Consider the following 24,163-nt stretch of genomic DNA (forward strand, 5'->3'; position numbering starts at 1 on the left):
CCCTTAGTTCAAGTTCAGCTTAAATAAAAAGTGGTTTGATTGCTTCCAAGTCTTCCTCTTATTCATTCAATGGTAGAACAATCACTATTTGTCCATATGGGGTATACACCAAGAAACAACCAAATATGGTAGAAAAGCCAAAGGGAACTTGATCAAGTACTAATTGTAATATGGATAGAAGGTTGAGAAAATGCATAGATCAACTACACTAGGGGATTTCTTAAATTTTGGTTGCACAGAATTTTTGTCACACACACTTAGGTGAAAAGTAGAAATGATAATTTTAACCTAAATTTAGTGTTTTTGACCCTCTTCGACCCTAATGGGGAAGAGGTTATCTGATAGAAACAGGGAAAGGGATGGAGACGAAAACAAAAAATATTCTTGCAATTAGAGACATGGATACATGTGTCCCCATTCTGCCTTGCCATGCCCTGTCCTGTCCTGTCCTATCCCCGCCAAGCCCTGCCCTTGCCCTCGTCCTCGTCCCTTTATATTAATATATTTGTTTAAATACTAAAATATTTTTATAGTTTTATATTATTTATATTTTTCAAATTTATTTATTTTTTCTGTTGTGTAAATTAAGGTAGTTAGTATATGATATTTGTAATATTTGAAATAGTGAGATGATTTTAATTTTAATTAATTTTGTTATTTAATATATTTATGTTATATTTAGAGGATACATGTAAGAGATTTTTTCTTACAGGAATAGGGACTAGCAGGGGATAAAGAAAATATTTTTCTTTATAGGAGATGATGGAAAATCATTGTTATTCCTATAACAGGGATAGAGATGGTGATTAAGATCCCTCCCTGCCCCTTCTCGTTGTCATCTCTAGTGAAAAGTTTAGCTTACATGCCAAATTTTCATCCTTGGTCAAATCGTAATCAATGTTTTCATTTTATTCCCAATCTTATTTAATTTGGGTTATTACAATTTGGCCATAAAGTAAACATTTAGCTTACTTAGGTCCAACAATAGATCACCTTAGGGCAATCCATAAGGGCTAAAATGTTACTTAAATGATATCAAAATAAGTCTCAAATCCACCATAAAAAGTTAAACTCAAACCACAAATTAATTGAAATCAAACTCAAATCAGTGATTAATAGAAGTCAAAATCTCTATTTTTTGGAAAACTAGATTTGACCCCCTCTATACAAACCTAAAACTTCAAAATATTGATAATCAATCTCTTATTATATGTAACTCATAGGTTCTTTATCATGTTGGTATTAAATAAAATTGTAACTAATTTAGAATTAGTTAGTTTTCTATTTATAGACCAAGATTAACTTCTATCAAGACATTATATTCACTCCATTGATGAAGAGTTAGTGGAAAAAAATAATCTATCAATGGCACAATTACTGTATAATTGAATCTTTTCATCATCTAATATCTTATTAAGACTGAGATACAAAAGTAATGTCTACCTCAAAAACATCTATTTACTTGTATGTATATGATTTTTGAAACAATGACCTAAGAGAATTGGATTGAGTGACAACTAAATTCCACCATGGTCATAATTTTGAATGGTTGTTGTCATCTATTAAATAGAGCAACGAGATATTTTTTTCTTATACTGGAAGTGATGAATCATTTGTTAATCTATACATAGTCTTAATACATTTTCTAAAACAGCCAACAACCACTATTCTGATAGCCCTAGATTAAAGACTTCGTTAAGTTGCATCAAATTGTGTCGATTGATGCACAAAGTACACTGGTGATCTTGATTTTAAGGATCATATACACTATCATCCATTAGAGAGTATGTTCCATAGACATTGTGTTAACACTTATATGAAATCCTTCAGTGCATTAGTTTGGTGAACTTACATACAAGTAGTCATGTGTTGTGCTAGACTATTAACAATCTTAACATATAAGATCTATCATTATCTCTTAGTAGGATCATACAACATAATAATATCTGTATCGTATTATTTATACTTTTAGTCAAGATAACACTATAATTACAAATGTTTCTAAAATGACCATTGAATATGTTCATAAGGTCTTCACAATCAAAACACATTTTATCCTTTTGTTACAATTCTTCTATTCTAAAGACATTTATCTTAATATATATATATGTGTGTGTGTGTGTGTGTGTGTGTGTGTGTGTGTGTATAATATGCACAAACAAATTACGAAACTTTCATTTCATTAATGCAGAAACATGATACAAAATAATTTATAAAAGCAAATTAATTTGCTTTAGAATACCTACTCTAACATCTTTTATTTACATTATAGTTAATCACTCATTTATTTTATGTTGAATGACACGACATTCCTATCATACATCTATTGTGACAAGCTTTTGTTGGTGGGTCAATGATATTATCATTTGTTGGTACTCTGCAAATTTGCACTTCTCTTCATTGAGTAATCTTATAGTCAGGTGGAATCGTCTAATTATTTGTTTAGACTATTTGTGAGATATTGGTTTTTTAGTGTGAATAATGACATCATTGTTATCACAATACATTTTTACTAGATTAACATGCTCAAAGCCGCACTAAGTTCATAAATGAATTTCTTAATACAAATCGCCTCTTTAGTTGCATCTAACAATGTTTATGCTTAGCCTCTATTGTAGATTCCATTATAGTGCTTTGCTTTGAGCTTTTTTAGTTAATTACAACCTCATTGAGACAAAATTATATCTCTAGATTTATGTGGAATTAGAACTTCATCAAGTTTTACTTTCTCTTCCTAGTTTTTCTCAAAATAAATTCTTTCTTTAAGAAGACCACAAAACAAGCAACAAAGACATTATGCTTGTCTAGAAGATAGAAGTAATGTCCTCTAGTTCTCTTAGATTACCCAACAAAAAATGCTTAATGGATTTAAGACCAAATTTGTTAAAATCAATTTTTGACATAAGCATCACAATCTTAAACCCTTAAATCAATCATATTGCGTTCTTCCTAATTTATAAGTCTTATGGAGTCATGTCCATAGACATGTATAACACTTTTGATTATAACCGCTTCGTTGGTTGCATCTGACAGTGTTATATATTCAACCTCTATTATAGAACCTGTTGTAGTGATATTCTTTAAACTTCTCCAGTTAACCGCAACTCTATTAAAAAAAATACATAACCTAACTACAATTGATAATCATTTTTGTAAGCAACCCCAATGAGATAAAACACATAACCTGACTACAATGATAGTCATTTTTGTAACTCTTAAAATTAACATCAGTGTATCTCCGAACAATAAATTTACCCTCTCTTTTTTAAACTAGAAAAGCACTATCAGTTAGAAGTGGCTAGCTTTCTAGTACTACAATGCATTAAGTGCAATTAACAGAACAAACTAGTGGCAGCATGGTTAGTTTTGTCAAGCCTCGACATCATTTTGACCGCCGGATAAAACATGTTTCTCTGTTACTTGGCGGCTTGAAGCAAGGGAGATTGGCAGAGAATATACATACATGTTACAAATAATTAGCAAGAACTCTTATTATTAGGTGGATTTGAAAGATATGAATGTGCAAATGCTGCATGTATGGCTGCTCCAATGGGAAATACATCCTCATCAACAAAGAAGTAAGGGCTATGTGGAGGATATATGGCCCCTGCCTTTTCATTCCTCGTGCCTAAAAACAGGAAGGATCCAGGAACTTCATTCAAATAGAAAGCAAAGTCTTCACTCCCTGTGAAACATGGAGCCACTTCTACTTTTTCTTCTCCTAATAACTCAACTGAGACCCGCTTTACATGTTCATATATCCTTTCATCGTTCACCGTTGGAGGAATTGTGGGATGCTCCCTTCCCTCAAAATCAACCTCTGCAGAGCACCGATGCACAGCCGCCTGCCCCTTGATAACCTGCCACAAAATAATCAACTTAATTTGAACTTTTATATGCAGAACATTCCATCTTGATGATGTGCATAATTTTAGTTTTAGTTACCTCTTCTATCCTTTCCCGAAGTGATGAGAAGCTTTTTTTACTGAAGGCTCTGAAAGTTCCGGCTATTGTAGCTGAGTCAGGGATAATATTGTATGAATTACCTCCATCAATTATGCTTACAGAAACCACCTGCATTTTCCAGTACTTTTGTAAGGGGGAAAAGAAAACCTCAAATTTTATACATGGGGTTGAGAGATACATGATAATTTAGGATCTTCAACTACCTGAGAATCTAAAGGGTCAATCTCCCTAGCAACAATATTTTGCAAGCTAATTACAGATGATGAAACTGCCAAAATTGGATCAATAGAGTTTTGTGGACTTGCAGCATGTCCTCCTTTGCCACTAATTTTAGCCTTAAAGCTCCCACATCCCGCTAGAAATCCTCCAGGACGCGATGAAACAACACCAGTGGGATATTTATGCACCAGATGTATACCGAAAATGGCCCCAACGTTTTCAAGCACGCCTTCTTGGATCATATCTTTTGCACCGGTGCCCCGTTCCTCAGCCGGTTGAAATATAAGGACAACAGTACCCTACTCAGAAACACAAAGACAAGAATAAAATCAACATCTCAAGAAAGAAAAAGAATACTACAATTGACATCGGCAAGTATTTGAAGAATTCAAATTGAACCTTTAAAGATTGTCGCAATTCTTGCAGTATCTTTGCAGCACCAAGGAGCATGGTAACATGCGCATCATGAGCACAAGCGTGCATTTTGCCATCTACTTTGCTCTTGTGCTTCCATTCCGCCAGTTCCTGCGGTGAATTCCTGTATATTAGAAATTCAGTTGCCCAAGAAAACTCCAAAAATTAAAAAATCTGGGCCAATAATGCAATCAGTATAACTTTCAACACTGACCAAAACCTTTTTGGCAGAGTTTTTCATATAATTCAAATTCTATGATCCTTTCAAGCTTACAAGAAACATAATCAGGAATCTCTTATAAACTTCATTGAAAATTATCATGAGTTCATACTTTTACATTAATATATACTTGGTGTTCTCAAGGAAGCATATTTTCTGAAATTCTTGATAGAAATGTTATTGCAGTAAATTTCTGGACTATTACTCCGTTTCTGATAACACAATTATTTGTCTTCAAAGTAACTACAGTGTAATGAGTACGTTTAGTAGCAACAGTTATCAAGAAACTTAATTGCAACAATTAATCCGCGTGGGTCCATGGCAATTAGTAAACAAACACGACTTTAAATTAGGACAATTGAGCAGAGCCCCTGTTTTAGCCATTCTGTACAACATGCCATAGAAGCAGAGAACAAAGTTTTAAATCAAAGGTTTATGGGAATTGGCAAATATGTTCAGAAAAAACAACCCATATATGTAAATTTAAGAATAATAATAAGAAGAAGATGATGAAAATAAGAGAAATGAAACTGACCTGAATGGGCAAAGCATCCATATCCGCTCTTAAAGCAACAAAAGGAGAAGAACCAGACCCAATTGTGGCTACAACGCCGGTCTTCGCCACCGGCCATCTATAAGAAACACCAAGTTTGTCAAGTTCACGCCTGATGATTTTACTAGTTTCAAATTCTTCATAACCGAGTTCCGGGTACTCATGGATTTCCCTCCTTATCTTCTTCATCCAGTTGACCGTGGTTTCATCATTCGCAAGTCCAAGAAATTGGTCTTTGATTGAAGTATTTTGCAGCGGCTTCCCAAGTTGTTCAACAGAAGAAAGTTGAACATTGAAAGAACAGACAGCAATGGAAATGAAGACCAAGAGAGTATATCGCAGAAGAGAAGGCGCCATCGACAAGATTCTTGAGATAGATTGTTTTCTTGTGAACTTTGAGAACGAATATACTCTGATTGGATTTATGCTCTCCATATAATATTATTACGGTTGGTAAATAGTAACCAGAAACACATTTCACATGATAATAATAAACCCAAAGGACATGATATATGGAGGAAGTTTCAGTGAGAATGAGGATTAGGAATTGACCCTTTCTTAAGGCTGCACATGAAAATAGAAATAGTTAAAATTCTTGACCATCTCCAGTGTAAAGGCAGCCCACCTTCACCTATACTTTCAGTTGTGTAAACTCTTTGCTGGCTGACTAAAGAACCTTCAAACATGGATTTTATGAAGCACGTTTTTTTTTTTTTTTAATATATATTTTCTACGTCTTTGAAAAATTAGTTTTGCAAAGAAACGCATTGTGTCACGTTTTCAAAGAGGTTCATTTAACAATATAAAATTATTTTTATTATTCTTCAAATAGCTCCTCTAGTTCATCATGACATCTGCACCAGTGCTGAGTCTTGCATCAGCGTATGCGCTTGATAGGTCCATCAGCCACCGTTGGATTGGATGGTTAATCATGATTCTGTGAATTAATTTAATTAATATTTTAATTTTTGTTGTGAATTTATTTGTGAAAATTTCAAATAAATAGAATTCGGATTGGGTGGTGGACGTTTGGACATGATAAATTGCACGTGATAAATTAAGTAGGACCCACGCGCCATGGTCAATTGCAACTTGGATTTGACTGGGAAAGGCCAATTCACAAAATCCAAATATGTTTATACTATTCCATATTGAAGTTTAAAAATAATATTTTCTATTGTAATTTCAATGAAATTTTAGGATTAAAATATGAAAATTACAAAAATATTTTTGATAATTAATTTTTAAAGTTTAAATAGTAATATCATAAATTTTTAATAATTTTTGCTTCCTTAGTCAATTTCTCTATGGCAAAAACCCTTAGCGTGTGTTACATCTTACAAAAATCCTCTAACAAAATCACAAAATCACCAAAACTCTTATGGTCTCATCCCTCGATTTACTTCACTTTGATTATGTTGATGTGTATTGTATGCTTATCTACACAACGATTTTCAGATCCTCTCTACTAATTATCTATTGTAGATCACAAAAAAATAATAATAATTAATGAATTTAGAGTTTTGATTTTTGATCTTTCTTAGTATCCCTTCTTGAATAATCAAACCAATCATATTTATTCAATTACATGACAATTGGTTATTTGTTGGGGGTGAATGGGATACTTTTCATGCTTTTCGTTGGTCAACAACTCATTAGGTTAGTATTTAGTCAAAAAAATTGGCTTCTCAATATGTCTAGCTGGCCATTCTTCATTATTCATCGAGTCCATCGAGTCCATACCAAGTCCACCTCAACTTTGCTAATAGTACTCAAAGTCAAAGATTGTTGCAATAAGGGCACCATTTCCTCTTTAATCTTATTAATCCCCAAATGAAAATTTCGAAAAATTGGTGCGGAGAAGCTCGATATATTGTTGGTGGTGGTGAGTTGAAGTTTTATTACAAGGTTTAATAAATCAACAACAAAAAATTAATTTGATTGTTCAATCTCCGTAGTTCAAACTTCATTAATAGTAATTGCTTGTGTTTTATTATTGTCTATCTCAATACCTCTCCGAATGCATAATTGATTGAATGGGTTCATTTTCAATGGATATTGTCATGTTTGTTCGATAAATTTACTTAAATTGGCTAAATTTTGTTTCAAGTTATTATATTTAAATTAATATCAAACTATCTATTTGAGTTTATATTGTTGGTGACGAAGATGAGTAAAACAATAATAAAATTAAAAAAATAAATATCACGAAGAAATAATAAAATAATATAATTATAATTAAGCTCTAAAATAAGTAAGAAAAAATAAACTTAATTGATTGCCCTTTTGTTGCTAAATTGATGGAAAAAATGAGACGGCAAAAACGGGTGAGAAATAGTTGCCTCCCATAATTTAGAGCCTTTTTTTCAACTTTTTTTTTTTTTTCCAATCCTAAACCCTAAAAGTTTCTTATAGGCAAATCATTAGGTCAAACTTAAGTAAAAAATAATAAAAAATAGTTGATAACTGGTCAAATATCAAATAAAACACTTAATCAAGTAATTTTTATTTTTAAAAGATTTTTTTATTAGTCGATTAGTCGAACACTCGATCAAATATTAGATTAAATAATTTTTATTTATTTAAAAAATAAAATATAATATGATTATAGATATATAATAAATAAATAATAATTAAATATATATAGATAATTAAAATAATGGTTAAAATAATTAATCCTCTAATTTTTCTCCCTAATCAATAATCATATGTCAATTTTGAGATATGGCCCAATTAGTACGTAAATGCAGGCGATTAGAAAGTGCAATGTTGATAGTCCAAATTCAAAAGCATCACGTCTAGGTGAGAGGAACCCAAATAAAACAAAAAAAAAAGCAGCTTTTTGGTATTTCTAATTTGATTTGACGTAACACCCACATGTTTTGCATGGACAAAACTATGAACACGTAGCCAAAATTTGAATTTTAATTTGTTGAAATAAGTAATTTTATATATAAATAATTATTTATTATTTTATAATTAAATAACTTTAAATTAAAAATAAAATAATATATAATTATATAATTTATATATAATTATTTGTATATAAATTTATATTTATTATTTGTTATATATATAATTACAAACTTTGAAATTCCTTCTTATGTAAATGGACAAAGAAAAGATACGGCAAAGATATTAATTCTGCACGATTAGGATACAGTTATGTCAAGTGGGTGACATTTTCATCATTCACCACTAATTTTTATTCTGTAATCATTTTTATAAATAATTTTGTTATTTAATTAATCAAACTACAAATATTCCAATCGAGGCTACTTTAGTAGGAGATGTGATGACACTATTAATAGTATATATTTTGATTATATAAATAAATATATATTTATATATATTATTATATGATTAAATATTATTTTATTTTTAATTTAAAATTATTTAATTATTTGATGATGTAAATTAAATATATATTTATTTATATATTCAAAATATATAAAAATAATTTTATTGATTTTTAACTTATCACTTCTACGACAAAACAAGCCCCCACTTCTCATAGATCTACATTACAACAAATCATTATAGGAAAGCAAATTGCCTCTCTCACAACTGTTGTAGCTGTCATCTACCTCTTCTTTAAGGATTGCATGGTGGATGGATGTGATACTTCCATCCTTATAGGTTGCACCATGTTTAAGAACGTTGAACATGACACAGATATCAATCTTATCGAATTATAGACTGAATTAATATTATTAACCAAATATTATATAATATATAGTATTACAGTATAGTTTAAATTAAAATTCTAATTATATAAAATAGAAAAAATAATAAATAACTAAACTGAAATCCTAATCCTATGAAATAGGAAAAATAATAAATAATAAATAATAAATTAAAATCAAATTCAGGTAGAATTATATCAAATAATAATTAGATATAATCATAATCAAATTAAATAAAAATATGTTTAGCACTCCCCTACAATTGCAGCAGGAGCTTTTGAAGTTGCAATTTGAGACAAAAGCTAAGAAGTCAATTGTGTCAGGAGAGAGAGTATCTGTCGAAGAGAAAGGTTAGGCTGACGTCAGCTTGGTCTCAAGCGACTAGAGGTAGAGGAAAGATATTGCCACAAATAGAATCACAAACCGTTAAGGTAGCAATGATAATGAGAAAATAGAATCATAGTAATGGAACCAACAATGATTAAAAAAAGCTTAAAATCAACCTTCAAACGAGAAAAAAAAGTGACAATGAACAAAAAACCTAATCAAGTACGAGAATAAAGAAATGTTAGGATGTCGCTAGTATAGGAGAGAAGACCATTAACAACAGAGAGACAAGATCAAGTGTTCAATCATTTGAGAGACGAGAGCAAGGCTCCGATCATGAGAGAGACAAAAGTAGACATTTAATCATGTGAGAGACAAAAACAAGATCCCAATCGTGAGAGAGATGAAAGCAGAGACTTAATTATGAGAGAGACGAGAATAGAGACTCAATCATGAGAGAGACAAAACCAAAGACTAGGGAAAAAAACAATCGTCAAAATTAAATGGTGCAAGAGGATATTAATTGCTCTTATACCATGTAGAATTACGAATTGGGTTATCAACCAAATTAATATTATTAACGAAACATTTTTATAATATATAATATTATAATGTAGTCTAAACTAAAATTATAATCCTATAAAATAAGAAAAATAATAAATAATTAAATTGGAATACTAATCTTATGAAATAGAAAATCATAAATAATTAAACTGAAATCATAATAATATGTAATAGGAAAAAATAATATATAACAAATTAAAATCAAATCTGATTAGAATCATATCAAATATCAAATCTGATTAGAATGAGATCAAATAGGAATATGTTTAACAAATCTCTCACTCCCTGGGATGCTTTCAACCTCATCACTCGAACAAAAATCACCCTTGAGCTTCATTATGGCTTCCATGTGGAGATTTATCAAATAGGAATATGTTTAACAAAAAATCAACCTGGAAAATGATGTTTCCGTGTGGAGATTTATCATATCTTCTTAATAAAGACGTGCATGTTGGCATCATAATAACTCTATATGTTTTCATCTATTAATCTTATCATTATATTTCTTTTGTGGAGTATGATTGGTCATGCATGGTTTACATCCCTGGATGACCAACATGTGCCTGAGGGTAAATTTGAACGACTAAGATGAACTCTCCTTTGCTTCTTTGTTTTTGCTATAAAATGAGATTGAGAGTGACCTAAACTTTCCATATTTGCTTAGTCTTCTTTCCTTGCTATTCTTATAAGTCTTCATACATTTTCTAAAGATCTTATTGATTAGAGGAATATTGTTACTAACCCATGAGATAGTAAGTTACTTAACTTTGAGAGTTTTTGGTAGCATTGAGTTTGGCATCCTTCCTTTGTCTTTATGTAAATCAGAGTTAAGGTTTATTTCGACCCTAATGGAAGAGATAAGTTCAAAGTATCAATCCTTTCTAAAGGGGAAATAGATGAAAGATGAGTTTCATTATGGCTTCCATGTCATCTGGTAAGGGACTTGTTCTTACTTGTTGTTGTAGTTGGTGACATTATGTGCCTTTTATGGGTATGCATAGGTGCTTTGTGATGTGATGACTTTTCTCATACAGGTGTATTATCAACCCTTCATAAGCTTCCATTATTCTAATGTAGACTCAATGTTAGAGCCCTATCTCAGTTTCATCCTAACAATTTGCCAAAGAACATTATTGGAATGACACTTTCATCATTGGTCTAGAGGTTGGGTTGCATGTGGAAAGCTTGTTGGGAATGACTTTTGTGATATGTCATGAGAGTTCATATTCCTTTGGTTTTGTTTTTTCCCCATAAGGGTATTCGTACAGTGAGTATTATTTTCTTCACGTTAGAAAAGTGCATAAAATGTCACATATGAAATTTTAAAAGGGACACACAATCATGCGTGGTGAGGTGGATGCTCGATTTGATTACAAATGGAAATTTGATATAAAAACACATTATTGAAATAAAACACAAAGTTTTTAGTGTGGTTTAACCCCGATGATCGAAATACTTTTCTACAGTGAGGTAATCAACTTATATGTATTATCTAAAGAATACATTATGACAAAATTGTTAGGGTTAGTGCCCTAGAGTCAATCCTTATAACCATACAAGTTCATTAATAATATTCATATTTATAATATTTAGTGGCATTTCTTTGTCCATAAAGCATATTAATATATGTTTAGGCAAATACCCTAAAAATAGTTAAACCGTGATGAGGGAATTAGTACTCGATACTTGATCATGAAAATTTTATGTGCACATTAGTTGGTTGTTCTTAAAATGTTCATAACTCTAATATTACCATAATCAAGGACACAAGTAATAGTAATAGAGTTATTATAATATTGAATGGTCTCATCAAAAGATGATGATAGTTCTCACGTGTCAAAGTTATTTGTTGACAATTTGGTGTCACATATGGTTGCATGTTGTAGATATATTCACTGGACTAACTTGCCAAAAGGATTTCATATGGATAATTGCTCCAACATCTATGAAAAATATCCTCTTAATAAACAGAGATACATGTGATCTTTAAACTTAAACTCACTAGACTATTTTGTACAAAGATCGATATAGTTTGATATCAGCCTAATGTAGTTTGGACAATTGCCAGAAAAATAGTGATTGATCATATTGTGATCTACATGAATGTTATGATAGATCAATAAATGATTTGTTACTATTAAACATGAGAGTTGATATTTCAATTAAGGTCTATTGACGGATGTAAATGACCAATTAAATTTGTGGCCACACTGGAATTGAGTTAATGTTTGATTCAATGTTATTTGATTATTGATAGAAGTCAATCTATGTTATTTGAGGAGTCTTGAGGGAGACATTTAATCCATACTTTAGCCTTGATGAAATATTGTAGGACGAAATGATCGAATTGTATGAGTAATCATATCACTGATAGGTTCAAAAAAGTCACACATTGACCTTTAATAATCAGGTGGCCATGATGTCTTACTAAAGACTAATCTTATTCCATGTCTGAATGGATGCATATCAAGAGGTCGACACGAATTCAGTCAATACTGACTTAGTGGGGAGCCTATGAGTCACACATAAAAGGAGTTGATGAGCTCTAAAAGCATGAGGATTATCCATATTAGATTTAGTTTGAATTTTGGATTAAGAATTTAGAGACTTGGAAATGTCTGTAGACCTGAAATATATTTTAATATATTTTGGGACCTTAGTGTAATAATCTTGAATTATTGATGTGTATGCAAGATTTGGCAGGATTGAGTTAAACTGGCTTAAACCCACTTCACCTAACTATATTTTCAAATTAAGATTACGATATAATTGTATCTTATCTTCATTAATATTGCAATCTTTTAATTTTGGGTTGAATGTCAAAAATGGTAGAGTTAATGAGATATTAATGAGGGAATATACACATTTTAATTATGTTGACTAACTGTACAATTTTAATGAGTTGTATATACAAAAGCTAGGCGAGAATTTTCCTAAGAAAGTCATGTCCACCCAACACATTAATTTGTGCTAGAGGTGCATGGGTGTGTCGCTTGGGACACATTCAAGTCCTAGGCGAAAAGCATGTGATATGTATATATAAATGTGTTTTTTTCATTTAAAACACATACTGCATAATACATTCAACCCTAGTCATACAGAGAGATATTTTCCTCCCCTCTCACCTAAAGATGTTCTCTGGTTTTAGCAAGCCACGAATACAGTTAAACATTCATCGTTATTGACCAACACTTGATTTTAAAAGCACAGTTTTGCAACCTCTTGCCATTAGAGAAAGATGAAAGAGTTGTCTAACACATGCAAATCTAACAAGCACCCTAAGTGTGTTTTATATGTTTGTGAATTAATCGTATTACAAGAATGATCCAAAATGAGGTTTTGTATAATGTTTGCTTAATTAAATTAAATTTTAATTTGTTATTTCACTACCCAAGATCACAAAATCCCTACAAAAGTATCTCTAGTATATACGTTTTTATATCATGTCCTCTTTTAGATAATTCCTCTATTTAAATTGTTATAGATACAAAATAAGAGAATATTTACAGAAGATTTTGAATAGATCTCCCATTTTATAGATATCTGTTGGTTGTATCGCATTGAGGAGTTTTCCAATTTCCAGTGTTGAATATAAAATAAAAAATAGCTAAAATACCATCTAATTTCTAATTAGCGTTTGGTCTTAAGTTTTGACAACTTGAACTCATACAGAAATAAGCCTTGAGTAGCAATTATGTGGGCTGGAAGATGTCATATATGTTTATGTCGGCCAGTTTCATAATATGTATTACCGGAATCTGAAATGTGGGTTGGGAACTTGGGATTACTATCCTCCGATTAACCCATAACTGTGGATAATAGAGCCAGATCATTGGTGGTTTTGTATGCAGCTAATGAGGTTGAATTTTTTCGGACGTTTGCTGAGGCAACGGAGAAAGTTAGAAATTATAACATTAAGACTGGAAGGGTCCATGGAGAAGGCGTAGACGCCATGAGTTCTCTAGGATGCCACATGTTCTAATGGAAACAATTAAAGAATTTGGGTATGGTATTTAGAATTGTCTTTCTCTTTTTTAAATATTTGGACTGTGGTAGTGTTCCTCCAGTGTGTGAAGGTGCCGTTTTGACCGTGAACTCTATTAATTGGTAAACCAGTTATATCGAAAGAGAGTTATTCTGCAGAAGAAGAATGAACATTGCTTTCAAATGCTCAAATCTGGCAGCTCATCAGAAAAGAAATAAGAAAAGAAGAGGCGGAACAATACAAGAAATTCTCAAAGAAAAACATTAAAAATATAGAGAAAAGGTCAAAAATTATCGTCGGCCCTTTGGTCCTCGCGTTATCCAGTATTATTCAATTTTTTTCTTCGAAAAACCTTATCACAAAGAAACATACTGCAAAATCCGACTTTTGACGGATGGAGATAAACAAAATTATTATCTGCAATCAGACTGCATTTCTTCTTGCTCAAGTAAAGCACTTGTACCAATAGGTCAATAGGTCAATAGGTCGTATTATTTGTTTTAATAAAACCACCTAAAACTAATTTAAATATACAAATACATATATACATATATAATATTTTAAATTAAAAATAAAATAATATCTAATTATATAATAATACATAAAAATATATATTTATATATCTAAAATAAATATACATAAAGTTATTCATATTTTTTTTTTTTGTGTATCCCTAAATCAATCAACTTATTCGAGACAAAAGAAAAACTGTATCACACAGGATAGGAGTCAAGCAAACTTCCAAAAATCAACTTGCACAGAATTCTACCGATTTATGTTATCACTATTTTAATGCCTCAAAATACAGACGCAGCGCAGAAGCATAAAATATTTCTGGATTAGTGTTAGGATACTTAAATTGAGAAGCAAAATGGTGCACTTTGGTTAAACCCAAAATACACTGTTTCACTTTATCTGGAAACAAAAGTAGATTGGTTTATTTCTTGTACCTGGAAACTAGGGCTCCTCTCTTCAGTTTGTGTGTTGACTTGCAACAGCTTCAAGATCGATCAATCAAAAGGCTGGGTTTTCTGTTATACTTCTGTTTTTAATTAACATTGAAAGATGATTTGTTTGCTAGTTTAGTTAGTTCGGTTGCAGATCAAGCTTTAAATACCGTGTATTCTGTGAAATCCAAAATGAGAAAAAATAAATGAATTTCCAGCTATTCAGTTTCTGTTCTTGATTTCTTTCTTGCCAAAGCTGTGTTTTTTCAACAATAAAAGAAAATACCAAAATTTAACCACCAAAGTAACCCTAAACGTTGAGGAAAGACGGCCAACCCATTCCGATTGCCAAACTATAATCACCAAAAACAGCAGCAGATATTAGGCCCGTGAAGAGGGCTAATTTTCCATTCATTTAATCCTACGTTACAATAGATGCAAAGATTTGATTGCGGGGATCTTCAAGAATAATTTATGCATTTACAGGTATGCTAGCTAGAGACCAACAAAACAATAACACAAGAATGACCCAGGCACAGGAAAAAAGGAAGGAAAGATTTTTAAGATAAAAAAGAAATGTTGTCACCCTAGACATGTTGGAGAAATGTTGCCATTCCAAAGTATCCAATATATGCATTTCATTACTGAATACTGCAGTCGGGAAGCAGGAACTTTTTAGCCTGATTCTTTGCCAGCACAGATGCCAAACCACCACAACAAAGAATGATTATGGAAGAATTATCCCATGGAGAGTTGATTCTGTATTGCTCTTCTAAATTATTACAAAAAAGAAGCTAACTCAACTAATTATCAGAAGAGAAAGAAAAAAAATTAAAAAAGAAAGAAGGGTCAGATCATAATCTTACCTTTTTCAGCATGGCTTTCGCTTGTCAACTTTTAAGGGGATATTGAACCACTTCTTCTTCTTTGATCTATCCATCTTTGTGTTTTTTTTCCCTCTCACCTGGCCATCCTCTTTGACATCCTTTGGTGAACCCCGACTTTTGTTCTTACTTGAACTCCGTTTCATTGGAGGGCCAGTTGTGTATGAGGCATGAATTTCATTCCTTTGTTTAAGAAGCTCGTCAATCTGCAGAAAAAAAGCAAAAATAAACTACAAATATTATTGAATCTCTTTCCCAAAATCAGATACAGACACAACGGGTTTTGTGAATAAATCTCACAGCTTGCATTTCTTCTGCATATCTACTGGTCATCTTCGAAAATTGTGCCAGAACCTGCAACACTCCCATGTGAAAAGCAAACAAAAACGAAGAGAATTTCACAGGTATATGCAATATGTCAAAGTTTAGACCTCTCGGTATTCATTTTCAAACTTTGATAACTCCACTCTTTTAGTCAGAATTTGAGCTTCCACAGCTCTAAGATTCTCCTTTTCTTCTGTAAAAAGAGCAGCACAAAGAGCTTCTATTGTGTAGCTTGCACTTTTAAAAAAATTATCACCTAGAAGAAATGTAACAGAAACAAAAAAGTTCATCCAAATGAATATTGAAAATTATAACACATGCACAGAACAGAAACTAAAGAACTGACCATAAACAGCAAATGTATGTGTGCCTGCCTTCAGTTCAATTATTTCGCATGGCTGAAACATATCCAATTTTTTAAAGAAGGCAGCATCTGGATCCTTTGCAGCAGCCAGCTAAAGCCAAAAGAATTATAAAACATAACTAAATAAGTGAGCAAAATCAAACTCAAAAACATATGACAAAATCATCAACCCACCGAGTTGGCTGTTTGATCTAACCGGTAAACTGGGAAACCAAGAAAATACATGCCAGCAGCAGTCACCTTCCCAGTTTTTTTGCTGTCCTCCTGCATTATGGAGGGAGCAAATAACTTGTGTATGATTTAGAAAGGCAACAAAGACATACAGAGTGCTAAATGTTAGTTAAGAGGTAGTTCAAATATAGAATGGATGTGGTCACTTAAAAATAATGTGATGATATTCACATGCAGCAATAAGCAAAGATCTAATAAGAAATCAAAGATAATTTAGAACTGAAAAAAAATAAATCATTCTTATATCAAGAGCTAGAGACAGCAACCTAAAATCTAGAGCCATATGAGAAGATGAAATATTAAACCTAACAATTAGTTAATCTGTGACTCCTAGCATTCCCTTCAGAGTATAGAAAACAGTGCAAGCAAAAAACCACAGAGACAGGTTTTTATACCATTAAAGGTAACCAACCCAAAAGCCCAAGTTATTTGATGGAAGCTCCTAATACATATATGAATTTTATCAAAGCCATGTAGTGAATGTGGGATGCCTAAAAGTAACCCATACAAAATGACACACCAGATGGACATGGTTAATTAATCAAGGAGTAGCTTTTCCCTAGTAATTAAAGGATTAAAGGTATAGGACAGGGATATTATGAAACAATAAAATAAAGAAATACAGTGTAATCGGTAGAATTGAGGCTCAATCCTCTTTGCTCAAGTTAGCAAGAGTGACACAAGCATGATCTATTTCCGAATATTTTTCAAAGAACCCAGATGAGCAAGACATGTTAGTCTGAATAATAGTATTATAACTGAAAGGAATAGTCTCCTATAAATATGGAACATAGATCTTGTAACCAAAATACACTGCTGCACATGCAATTCAGAGCTAAATAGAAAGAACTAAAGAAGGCAATTATATCTTCTGTCAATAATGCATACCATCCCCAAGAGAACTGCTTCATAGACAAATGGAAAGTGAACTTGTTTCAGTGGAAATATAAAAAAAAATACAATAAACACTAGAAAAAACAACAGAAGAGAACTGCTTGATACCTGCAGTGCAAGGCTCAATCCACTACTCCCATCCTGATCAAAATACAATAACTGCACAAAGCCAACTGGTTACCACACTTAGATCAGTGAAAAGTTAAACAAAATAAAAATTTTAGATGCATTCCCGTGGATATAAACATCAGCCTGCTAATAACTACGAAGGCATCCCAAATTTAACTAACTAATTCCTGTGTTGTATTGAAAAATGAAATTCTCAGATGGCAGCATTTCAACAAAATTGCAGCCAAAATGATATGATGGTGCCACTCCTCAACTTTGAGAGAAGCAAAATCTAAGAGTTTGTTATAACTATCCAGACTTGCTGCTGTGTTCAAGACCCAGCATTAAATGTCAAGAAGTTTCAAGCAAAACATCTGGTCTTAAAGAAATGCTCCTCAACTGGTACTCTAGGTCTACCAATTACCTGAGGAAGACCAGACCAGATCCAATTCAGAAGCCATGGAGTTAATCTAGTAGGAGAAAATAATTGCTTTCTCAATAATTTTTAATATATGTGAAAAACTTCAAAAATAAACATATGGGGATCAAACTTAAGAAGATGCTTAGAATAAATTCACTAGTGTGAACCTATCAACTTTTTTTTTGCTAAGCAGAACCTATCAACTATAATGATCTAGTTCTTTCACATATGCTGCTTTATGACTTGATAAACAAACAACTCATTTACATGACATGCACACCCCCACAGAGAGAATATATGGCTCATACAGTCATAGCAGTACCTCTTATGTATTAAACATTCAACCAAAGGAACAGGTAAGATATTTGCCAGCATATTTAGAAACAGCTCATCTAAAGTAATCATAAAATTTCCAGTGATAACAAAATTGAAATGCAAGCCTATTTAAGGAAAGAAATCATAGAAATAAATTTCCAACATTTCAGGAAGCAAAACATACGTCAACATACATCCGCTTAAATGAATTTTGAATCAAATTTACTCTCACTGAACTTAGTTCCAATAGCCATTCAAACACAAAGATATTTCAATCTAAGTAGACCATAAGTAGAAATTACCCCTGGCCAATATGAGTGCTGTATCAATGTTGGTTTCATTCATGAAACCTAAAAATACAAGCGATTCCGATTTTTGTTTTACAGGAAAATCATCTTAACTTGCCATTATTTATTATATTTTTTACCCAATACATAACCTTTAAATGAATTCTTTACAAGGTCAAGCCTATGGTACAGACACAATATGAGGGCAGTATATAGATGAAAATAAGCATGCATTTTCAGAAGAACATGAGTTTGGTAATTCATAAATGTTTTAAACCTTGAATTTGCTCTTGTCAGACGATTGCACTCGGCACACAAATCCAGCCCGTGCCTCCTCTTCTGTAATTTTGACAGAGTAGAAATGAGCACACTGCTTTTCAACCTATCAAGATGTACAAAATTTGAATCAGTATACCACATTACAAACAGTAACAGCAGAAGATAAACGAGTACACTACCTTCCTGGTTATAGGTTGGCCTAAAAGAAGAGGGCGAATGGTGACTGCGCCATTAAGTGCCTCTTCCAACACAGTTGCTGATACAGTTGTCTTGATTGGCACACCAAGTTTACTATTTGCAGGTACATTAAGAACATAATGTGCACAGATCATAAAACCACAAAACCCATTCCACAAGTTGCTAAAAGTACAACAGAATGTAAGGAAATATCAATAAACTTACGTAAAAAGTGCAGCAAACATGGTGTTCACTGCTCCCAAACTGGAAAGATCTAGCTCCAATTCTTGATTTTCTGATTCAACAGCCTACAGAAAGGACAACAATATTATGTTCAGCACTGAATTTGCATGCCAATGCCAACGATTAAAATGGTGACTCAAAAAACTAAAATTGCAGCATGTGTAACTTAATAAAAATTGGAAACTTTTGGATCTCAAAGAATTCAATAAATTACCCAATTTTGTACATCTCACCTCAAAACCAGCTGCATCATACTGACGCCGTTTGTCAGAATCAGACAAGATATTATAGGAAAACGTAACCTCCTTAAACATATCAGCTGCCACAGGATCATTTGCATTCTTATCAGGATGGTACCTAAAATACCAACATGTTAGCAGTTACAATACTCTAAATCATTTGTATAGAATATGGCAAAAATGGAGGCAATATAATTAAGAGACATGTATGATATTGAAAAGAATGCATCTGTCTGCTATTAGAAATCAACACATCATGCTTTAGAATGGCATTAGAACTACAAAGCTTGCCAGGGATTGAGGAAAATATCCTAGAAAAGCCATTGATCAATTGTTAGTTAAACAATATAAATTCAGAAAAATCAGACACATCTAAAATTAATATGGATGTGGGCAGTGCGTCCCATATGTGTCTTGAAGGGCAGGTAACAATGGGAGTTATCAGGTAAAAAAACCCAAATACAGCTAATTCACAAAATTTCTGTAATATCATCTCATTTATTTTCAATGGATCATGGATATGAATACAAGTAACTGTACACATGTTTCACAAAGTAAAAGTACTATAAAGATAAATGTTCCCAAGGGCTTGAGTTGCAGTAGTGAAAAAAAACCACGTCAGCATATGTATCGCCAGCTCCAGTTATCTGAGGAAGTTTAATGTCCCTGCCTATACCCTTGGAATTCCTATGGCCAACTGCAAGTATATATCTGAAATAGAATAAACATAAACCAAATAGGTAACAGTTTGGTGTTCTTTAACCTTGACAGCGGATCAGGCTGAAAAATGTCACCGTGTCTCATTAAATTAATGGGAAAAAAAATTCATCTTAACTTGCAATGCTTACAAGCAGAAATTCAAAAAACTAAATTAGCAATCAGTCACATTACACTTGACTGACCAAGTTTTGAGGTTCCATAACAGCCCCAGTGCTTCCAAAAACACATCTATGTAACAAAGTTAAGCAGATTTATCATTCTATAGATGAAATTTGCAATGCACATGTACAAATTCAGCATTCTTGAAAGAGACAAGCAACTGTCAAAAATAGTTGACAGTGTACTAGAGCACATTTCATTATTAAGCAATCCATGCAAGATAGAACTAGGGTAAGACAACTGCATGGCCATGTGAATATGCATGCTACACACCACCTACTAAGGTGGTTCCAACTTTGCAAACCAAGCTATTTTCAACAGGTAGTCAAACTTCGGCAGGTAACATCCTCTTCCACTTATGTCTATAAAAGGCTGACGTAATAACATCCACTCCAACAATCTAGCCCACTATCAAGATTTTCCTTAACGGTATACACATAATTCATCACGGTATCGCTATTGGACTTTACTACTTAAAATAATTCTTGACAGCTTATGAGCTCACAGAGTATTCAATTAATCTTCTTATATCATTTCCAATCGATATAAGATATTCATATATAACATCTCTCGTGTTTCGGCAAGTAACATCCTCTTCCACTTATGTCTATAAAAGGCTGACGTAATAACATCCACTCCAACAATCTAGCCCACTATCAAGATTTTCCTTAACGGTATACACATAATTCATCACGGTATCGCTATTGGACTTTACTACTTAAAATAATTCTTGACAGCTTATGAGCTCACAGAGTATTCAATTAATCTTCTTATATCATTTCCAATCGATATAAGATATTCATATATAACATCTCTCATGTGTTTGGTCAATGTGAAATTTATCTGAGAGTATTACATTTACCCTCCTCCATACGGGACTTAGTATCCCATCATCATTCAAGAGATCACGTGGCGTGGCTTTAATACCATTAGTAACATTCAGTCCAACAATCCAACACATTGTCAAGATATTATCCACTTTGAACACACAATCTATCACAGTTTCACTTTTAAACTTTGTAACCCAAAAGACACTTGTTTACTTAAAAGCTCATAAGCTATTTAGTCAATCTTCTCCTATAATTCCCAAACATGTGGGATGTTTATACCTAGTATCTCTCTCGTACTTTACTAATGTGAGATTTATCTAAGAGTGTAACAACCATGCTCTTACTTTTTGCAATGAGAATTTGTGTAGGGTCCACATCTGTGAAAACACAGTCATGACTTCTTATTTTGAGTGAGCTTTACTCTTAAAATAATTTGCATGATCTCAATGTTGATGCTCCAGGAGACTGTAACCATGATTTCCAATTCAGCACATTTCCTTCTAACTAACACTTCACTTACACAAGCAACAGACAGAATTAACTCAGAAGAATATAAGTGGTTACTTACTGTTCAAATATTAGAACTTCCAAAACATCGCAGCCCCAAGAGAAAAATAATCAACCATCTGAGATTTAAGGCTACTAGACACACTAAGAGCAGAAACATAATAGTAACACAATCAGGTTAATGAACAAAACATTTTATTCCTTGTTTGATAATATGAAAAAAAAACCAGAAATGCAGCTTAATTGTCTGCTTTGTGCACGTCTTTAAATTTGAACATTGACAATCTAATTTATACAGTGCCTTAGAGATTTTTTCTTCTATTCAGCATAAGACCCTTGGTCTCAGACCGAGCAATCTCTGCTACTTTGTCTTGTGACAAATCAACAGTCCCCTACAACAAGACAAGCTCCTAGCTAGATTTAGCACCATCACGTGAGCCTTACCAACGTACCACTAAACCGCCAATCAACAACGTTTGCATCAAGCCTATAAGACTTCAAAACGCAGCATATGCAGAAAAAATCTAGCTAACTCGAATTCTTCTTCTTCTTGCACTTATTTACAGGCATGATTCAAAATCCATGTTACAGTAACAAATGAAAATTTAAGATAATATAACCAACTCACACTGATTCACTCAATTGCAATACCTAGAAAGTCAAATAAAAACGTTTCGGAACAAAACTTAACTAATAAAAAAAAAAGTTAACGACCAAGCATAAGCACAAAATACATAGCTAACATACTTAAGAGCCATTTTACGGTAAGCGGTCTTAATTTCCTGCTCGGTACAGTTCCTCGAAAGTCCAAGAATCTCGTAGGGGTCCCGCCGGAGCTGCTTCCCGGCATTGCTTCTGTCAGACTTGGATCGATGAGCGGGCATTTTCGAATAAAACCTAATTAATCAACTCAGAATCTCAGAAACCACTAGCAAGACAAAAATAAAATACAAGAGAACGAGAGAAAATCCAGGATTTCTCTCATTCTCTGTATACGTCACCACAAAATCACTGATTGCAAGAAAAGGAAATCCCTAGATTTGATGGAACATCCAAGCCCAAGCCAAGCTGGACCTGAGGAGGACAATAGCGACCATAAAAAGAGAAGTTGGATGAGAAATTACAAACTAGGTGCGATATTGACACATTTAGACAAAATGAGCGGCAGAAGTAGAGTGCGTGGAGCGCGTGTCGTGAGTGGGTTTGGGGGCCTTTCAGTGAGTGTCAAATACTTAAATTTAGATGGAAAGGGTAAAAAAGTAAATAAAACAGTAATCATTTATTTTTGTGTGATTTTGAAATCAGAGTAATAAAACAAGGAGAAAAGTACAAGAGAGCATCGTTAGATTAGACTGTTTTCTGAGCTGGCAACATATTCTGGCATTTGTTGGCTACAACTAAGTATTGGAAGATTAAGACAATTTAAGACATTTAATTGACCTCAAATCCAACCATAATCTCATTGATTCCAAAATTGTCACTAACCATGCATACAAAAAACTTATTACGTTCTATCATTAAAAAAAAGGTACAGAACTATTTCCTATTTAAGTTTTAGTATAATCTTAAAAAAAAATATATATATATATATATATGATCAATAAAAAATTTAAAAATTTATTTATTTTTAAAATATCGTTAAATTTTTCATTAAATATAAGGATAAAATCGTTATTTAATAATAATATTAAAAAATATATAATTTTATCAAATTTTTCTCCTTAAATTTTAAAAATTAACATTTTACCCTCATACCTGAATTTTGAAAAGTAACTTTGTCTCCCACTTCAAATCCTTAATTTTTTCTTCACTTTTTTTTCTCTGACTATCGACAATCGATGTGAGTGGAGGTTAAATGATGAGGGTTATCCAGATCTGGACAACACTCATCGTCCTTCATTAGAAGATGGAGCGTCATCCATTCTTTGGATGATACTCATCGTCCATTTTAAATGACCTTCATCATCCAGATTTGGATGACGAAACATCGTCTAGTAAGAACGACGAAGCATCATCTAGATATCTTGATGACAGTCGTCATACTTGGATGACAACTCCACCACCGTTAGTTGGCTATCACCGAAAAAAGTTGTTAGATTTTCAAAGGGAAAAGTGAAATTTTTAAACTTAATTTAAGGACAAAATGTTAATTTTTCAAACTAAAAGAAGAAAATGTAATATAATATTAATTATTTTAATATTATCGATAAAATAACGAATTTACCCTTTAATCCCAACAAAAAATATGTGAGTGTGTCTTAACAAATTAAAATTTAAGTGAGCATTTAAATTTTTCATCT

The 24,163-nt window shown here is 32.5% G+C and overlaps 2 protein-coding genes across 5 annotated transcripts; both read right to left on the reverse strand.

Moving 5' to 3' along the window:
* Positions 1 to 3,171: 3,171 nt before the first annotated feature.
* On the reverse strand, positions 3,172 to 6,005 carry LOC123215638 (IAA-amino acid hydrolase ILR1-like 4). Of its 2 annotated transcripts, none has more exons than XM_044635823.1 (5): positions 5,355 to 6,005; positions 4,585 to 4,710; positions 4,170 to 4,484; positions 3,946 to 4,074; positions 3,172 to 3,860 (listed from the first exon to the last, which is right to left on the reverse strand). In XM_044635823.1, the coding sequence occupies exons 1-5, from the start codon at positions 5,805 to 5,807 to the stop codon at positions 3,477 to 3,479; spliced, it is 1,407 nt and encodes a 468-aa protein (XP_044491758.1). In that variant the 5' UTR covers positions 5,808 to 6,005; the 3' UTR covers positions 3,172 to 3,476. The 2 variants fall into 2 exon arrangements, with proteins under 2 accessions (XP_044491758.1, XP_044491759.1); XM_044635824.1 differs by having other exon boundaries at positions 4,585 to 4,723; positions 5,355 to 6,004.
* A 9,255-nt stretch (positions 6,006 to 15,260) lies between these two features.
* On the reverse strand, positions 15,261 to 22,990 carry LOC123216833 (chaperone protein dnaJ 16-like). 3 transcript variants are annotated; one of them, XM_044637438.1, is made up of 12 exons: positions 22,611 to 22,990; positions 19,642 to 19,765; positions 19,391 to 19,473; positions 19,168 to 19,279; positions 18,987 to 19,091; positions 17,687 to 17,737; positions 16,628 to 16,717; positions 16,436 to 16,544; positions 16,197 to 16,282; positions 16,066 to 16,119; positions 15,748 to 15,971; positions 15,261 to 15,653 (listed from the first exon to the last, which is right to left on the reverse strand). In XM_044637438.1, the coding sequence occupies exons 1-11, from the start codon at positions 22,745 to 22,747 to the stop codon at positions 15,753 to 15,755; spliced, it is 1,170 nt and encodes a 389-aa protein (XP_044493373.1). In that variant the 5' UTR covers positions 22,748 to 22,990; the 3' UTR covers positions 15,261 to 15,653; positions 15,748 to 15,752. The 3 variants fall into 3 exon arrangements, with proteins under 3 accessions (XP_044493373.1, XP_044493372.1, XP_044493371.1); XM_044637437.1 differs by having other exon boundaries at positions 15,261 to 15,640; positions 16,197 to 16,345; XM_044637436.1 differs by having other exon boundaries at positions 16,197 to 16,345.
* Positions 22,991 to 24,163: the final 1,173 nt, after the last annotated feature.

This window comes from Mangifera indica, chromosome 5, assembly GCF_011075055.1.
Source record: "Mangifera indica cultivar Alphonso chromosome 5, CATAS_Mindica_2.1, whole genome shotgun sequence".
In the NCBI taxonomy this organism is placed as follows: domain Eukaryota; kingdom Viridiplantae; phylum Streptophyta; class Magnoliopsida; order Sapindales; family Anacardiaceae; genus Mangifera; species Mangifera indica.